The sequence below is a fragment of the Aplysia californica genome, unplaced genomic scaffold, assembly GCF_000002075.1.
Source record: "Aplysia californica isolate F4 #8 unplaced genomic scaffold, AplCal3.0 scaffold00470, whole genome shotgun sequence".
In the NCBI taxonomy this organism is placed as follows: Eukaryota; Metazoa; Mollusca; class Gastropoda; order Aplysiida; family Aplysiidae; genus Aplysia; species Aplysia californica.
Window position 1 is genome coordinate 403,935 of NW_004797740.1, and position 5,793 is coordinate 409,727.

Consider the following 5,793-nt stretch of genomic DNA (forward strand, 5'->3'; position numbering starts at 1 on the left):
GGGGGGGATTTGTCACTGGTCACCTGTCACCGTGGCCATGTGTTTGTCTATTGGTGCCCCACTCCTTGCCACTCGGTGTCTCTGCTTTGATGTTTTATTTCACAAAGTTGTAGTAGACCACTGTTGGATTTTACCTTGTTACTGTACGATGGAGGAGGTTCTTTCCTTATATCTCTTTGCTTCTGTTTTGCTGTGTAGCGCAGTTGTCATCAGGTCCATGTTTATGTTTCTGTTCTGTTTGCGCGACCAAGGCATTTGAGTCGGGGTTTTTTCTGATCTTAGAAAGCATACTACAGTGTGTGTCTTTTATCTATCTATTTGACCGTTACCGGTCTTCTATAAAACAACATTTCTGCTGTTTGGATTCCCTATCTATCTATATTTTTTTCAAGGCTCAGGCCTTATTCCCATATATAGAGGTACTGGCCATATCAGGCTTTTCAAGGTTGTGGAGTGGATATATATATATATCTATGTAAATTTACAATCAGTCATCACTGGTATGTGAGGCATGCCGACAAAATGAGTTGCTTATCACAATCCTCGAATGGCAAAATTGGACAAAAATGGACATGGGGGTAAAATTTACTGACTTTCAATTGATGTGACTTCTTCAAGTTTAACTCGTCTTTTATTATTTCATGTTTTTGAATTGTACAAAGTCCACCGATAAATTTGACCAATCCAAGAAGTAACTCATTTTGCCTGCAGGCCTCGCTTATGCTGTTTCTGTTGTGCAGCTCTTACTTCATCACAAAACATTACAATGCATTCCAGTGCAACTTGGATTACTTCGTGGGAAAGTTCCATGTCGGCGTCTGTCTTCACGCCTGCGGCTCGGCCACAGACATGGTGCTTCAGCTGTGTCTCAACGTAAATGCCGCCTTTGTTATCTGCCCTTGCTGCTACGGCAGCATTCGGAAAACTCATTTGCTGTCCTATCCCAGAAGTGACCGGTTCCTCAGCATTAGCCTCACCTACAAGGTATTCTCGAAATAAGTACAAAATTCAAAGGGGAAAAATATATATACAGTGGAAACTGCCTATACTGATAATGTTTAACACTTTGCGGTCACTTGCCACAATAATGCGACGGTGAAAATTATCCATTCTGGTCACTTGATAGAGTTCTGCGACAGGCCCGAGAAGTCAGTTGCAGTCACTCTCCTGGCTGGGTGACCGGATGGGATATTTTGTACTGCTGGCTGTGTGGCTGCAAAGTGTTAATCAAAACATAACAGTAATCTGATAGAAAACCAAACTCCTGCTTTTTTTTCTTTTTTATCTTTGTAGGAAAACTACCAGTAAGCAGAAATGCTCCCATTTCTATACCAAAAAGAATTTTTGGGTTTACTGTTCCTATTTTTACAATTGATAATTTTTGTGCCTTGATGATGTTTTCCTTATGCATTCAACTTATTATCACAGAATAGGTAGCATAAACGCTGCGCATGAGCTGACACCCTACCTTCTGAGCAGGTGGTTTAGGTGAAATGAGGGTAATTCAGATCGCTGTTTCTATGCTTTTTGACAAGCACCAAATGCAATACATCATGATAAAGTTCAGGGTTTCCTCATTACAATGGTGTGTGCTATTTGTATGTTTGTGTATTTGGAGTTGGAGAATCGTCGTCACCCCCCGGGGCAGTGTCATTGACTGTAGTGTCTTTAGACCATTCCCAAAGGGGGGGACATTTCTCGTTCAAGCATAGTAGAATTGTAAATGGGCTGACTCTTGTCACGCTCATAACTGTGCCTGATTTACAACAGGGAACTGCTGCTTTTTCTTTCCTGATCCTTACTATTGTCATTTTCCTCTACTTCTTTTGTATGTTTGTCACTCTCTTGTGACCTGCTATTTCTGGGGTGCCTTGATAGTCGACTAGTGAGGTGAGCAGTCTAAGTCTGATTCCCTGTAAAGACTTCTCTGTTGACACCCACCCCTCGGCGCTCATATGACCTAATGCAGTTGCGAGCGCCGTAAAACCCTCTACTATAAAATTTTAAAAAAGAAGAATCGTAGTGGAAAGCTAAGCCCCTTGTAGTTGAATGCGAGTGAACGCGAGGTCGGCCAGTTAACTCACTTCAGACGGGTCACACAACAGTTGCGTGACCCCCGCCGCGACTCTCGCGACGGGTCTCACAAGCCCTGCGTGACCAACTTTGGAAATTTTTTTACGCTCTACAAATCACGCACGGATCGCGAGACCCGCCTCGTACCCTTGTTTGGCCAAGCCTGAGCTACTTAGACTTCGTTTCGTATCTCTGGGGCCGGTAGTTTTTAAGTTATTGAAGGTGAAGGACAGTGACCCCAACTGGGGTTGAACAGACCGGAACTCGCGTTTTGTTTTTTTCTATACAGCTGATAGTAATCCGACAGTCGCGTCGTAGTAACGGTCGAAGAAGTCGCATGAACAAGAATCACATAATTTCGCCGTTTTCTATACTTCTGTCCGTTTTACTAGTTCTAGTGTCTCAGAATATGATGTGTCTAATAGTTAGGATCCTGGATATGTACCCGAACACGGCCCGAGTCGTAGTTCTAGGGCTAGATCTAGCACTAGTACCGGTGTTGTTTTTCGCGTAACGAAATCACAACGACGTGCCGTACATCTGTCTCATGTAATTCAGTGTATGGGTCTGAATCAATGCACAGACCAGCTTTTATATTTTCACCAAACACTCGCACATGTATACAAATCAAACCAGAACACTTTGAACTTTTATTTTTGTTGTTGCAGTGAATTTCATTCTACTTGTCACGTCTCTGGAAATTTTTCGGAAAATCAAATTCATGCCAATTTTTAAAAAATCATACAAATTAAAGTATTAGACTTAGACAACTTTAGTTTTTTGCATTAGATTAAGCTTGAATGTTACTTTACTGTGTCAAAAAATGATTACAATAGGGTAATTCTGAGAGTTGTGGTGATTTATTGAAATACCCCCAAAAACGCCAGTCTTCAACGCTTGTGACTGGTGAAAGGGCCCAGTCGCAAGTGAGTTAAAGAATCGACACCTAAACATTTAAATGCTTAACAGAAGGATAGATAATTAAATACAATATTTTCATTGGCAGAGAACTATAGAGTGTTGAGTGACCTATCAAGTGGTATACTTTTAGCCTTTGGAATTAAATTTTTCAAAGATAATTATTTTTACACAAAATATGTCAAAGTCAAATACTGGCTTAAAAAAAGCACAAAAAGCAAGATCAGTTCTTTTTCTGTTGGAGTAAAGTCTTTGACTCGGCATTACTTTGCATTGATCCTTCTGCAAAACTCTTTGTTTGTTTTAGTAGAGGTTTTATGGCGCTTGCAACTGCATAAGGTCAAATGAGCGCCAGAAGATTAGATGTGTTACAAGAGAGTAACAAACATAAAAAAGAAGGAGGGGAGATAAGGACGATAGATTTATGTTTGATAGGAAAGAAGAAGCAAACCACACCAGAGCACCTGCCAACCACCCACTGCAAAACTCTGAAAGTGTATGACCCCGACAAGGGAGCATAGCAGTCAGTGTACCACGGCATAGAGCCAAACTACTCGGCACGGGTGCCAGTGTTATGCCAGCCGAGACAGGGCTCTGAGTTTTTGTCAGAATACAACAGTTCCACATTCTTGGGGCAATAAAATACTGATTTGCAACGATATCACAGTTTTGGAGAAAAAAATTAGGCGTCTTATTGATTACCATATGTTTATGCATATGTTGATATTTGGTGCACTTGGTATTGTTTTATTATTTTCAAACATGGGGTTGCAGCCAGTTAGCGAATGTCGTTATATTTTAATTATTATATCAAAATAACAGCTGTTTTCTTAAACATTGAGAGATTAAAAAATGGTACCAAAATTCTCAAGGGACATATACCATTCACATGGAACAGATCTGAAATTTAGTTTCTGGTACCTACATAGAATGTTGCAAATTTGGCCTTACAAGGAAAGTGGTTGTACAGTTTTCTCTTTCTGTCAGCCTCTTTGATGTAATGGTAAGCATCTATAAAAGTTCAATTCTCTAGAGGAGAAGTTATTTTATAGAACAGAGCTCCTTTTAGATGTAGTATGAGTTTTACAGCATTTGCAACACAAATAGATCATAGAAGTGCTGAGGATCAGAGATGTTACTGAAGAGTAACATACACAGAAAGGAAGTAGGAAAGATTTTAAGGACGTTACACGTTTGATAGGAAAGAAGGAGCAAACTATATCAGGGCACCCACCAACCACCCATCAAGTATCTCCGTCTTTGTGCTGGGATGCTGTGTCCCACTCAACAAAGGTTGGACCTTACAGGCTGGGCAAAAGCAACCTACCTCTTAAATTATGTAAATTGTGTTTATGGGAGCATAGAACATATGATACCATTATTTTTGTCTTCTCTTTTCTCTCATTTATGGTTCAAGGTTCACTCTACTTCAGAATGAGAGATTGTAGTGAGAATAGTATAATTTCATAATTCTCTTTTATGTCTCTGATTTTCAGGATTTCTTGACCCTTGGTCATGCAGCTCATGCAGCTGACCAGACAGAGTTCAACATTGCTCTTGAAACCCAAGGTAAATCAACATTCTCCCAGGGCAGTGTGAGGGGATCTCCTTTTGACCAAGATCAACAAAGTGTGGTATATTCTGTACCCAATTTTTCAGCCTTGTAAAAAGTGGGACGGATACTACCGAAGCTGATGAGGCTTAAATTAGCCTCAATTATCTCTAGTTTAGAAAGTGGAGACAAAATCAGGTGATAGAACAGGAGGAGGAGGAGAAAGGTGAAATTTTTAGAGTCCGGTTTCGAATTCAGGATCTTTTGAATGAGAGGCGAACACCATACCTCTAGACCTCGGCCTCGTGAGCCCCCATATTTTGTTCTCATTATACTGTGTTTCAAATTTTGAAGAAAGAGTAAATCCATTATGGGTATTTTCTCAGATTTCTGTAATGGTCTTTTCCAGTCAGCACAAACATGAGAACCCCATACTGGCCCTGTTCGGGACACTAAACAGTCCCATGAGATTTTCCCAGACAATGGGGATAAGATGATTTTTGCCCATGACATTGCATGTGTATCCAACCCAGATGATGACCATGTCTTCTTCTCAAGTTCTTATCACTCACTTATCATTGGCCAGCTATTCAGATGGAAAAAATGGGGCTCTCGAGGTCTAGAGGTTAAGGTGTTTGCCTCTCATTCAATAGGTTCCGAGTTTGAATCCTGACAGCGACGAACAATTTTCTTCTCTAAAATGTTTTTCCTTTCACCTCCTTACCTGCTCTCTAACCATGTTCTATCGTCTGCTTTTGTCTCCAAATTCTGCCCCCCACCTCCTCCCTCTTTGCCTCCTCCTCTGGGTGCCTGACTCTTTCTGCAGCCTTTTTACTGCTACTCCTTGGCTCCTTCATACTGCTGTCTTTCAACCATACCCCTGATGGTGGAAAATCTTGGATGTCCTGAGTGCAAGCTGCGCATGTTAAAGATCTCTTGGTAGGCCAAAATCGACAGCTGCGCATGTTAAAGATCTCTTGGTAGGCCAAAATCGACAAGAGTCGGCTTCGGCCAAATGTTTTGGATTTTTTTAATAAATATTTTTGAGGAAAGCCAAATTCTAAATGTTTAAGAAAAAAAAGGAAGAAAAAATACATATTTGTACAATTGTAAGAAAAAATACATGTTTGTACAATTGTTTAAACAACAAAATAATTTTTTCTCTCTTTACAAAAAATGTTGCCTTATGTGCTTGGTACATCTGGACAGCTTGCTTGCCATATACTAGGGACCCATTTTTAAGTGGGCTC

General features: G+C 40.5%; 1 protein-coding gene across 1 annotated transcript in view; it reads left to right on the forward strand.

Moving 5' to 3' along the window:
• The window catches only part of LOC101855127 (glutathione S-transferase C-terminal domain-containing protein), a gene marked incomplete in the record, with an annotated part of 29,884 nt that overhangs the window by 20,269 nt on the left and 3,822 nt on the right, over positions 1–5,793 (forward strand). Inside the window, 1 exon segment of the mRNA XM_035971608.1 lies at positions 778–984. Coding sequence (XP_035827501.1) covers positions 778–984 — 207 coding nt within the window.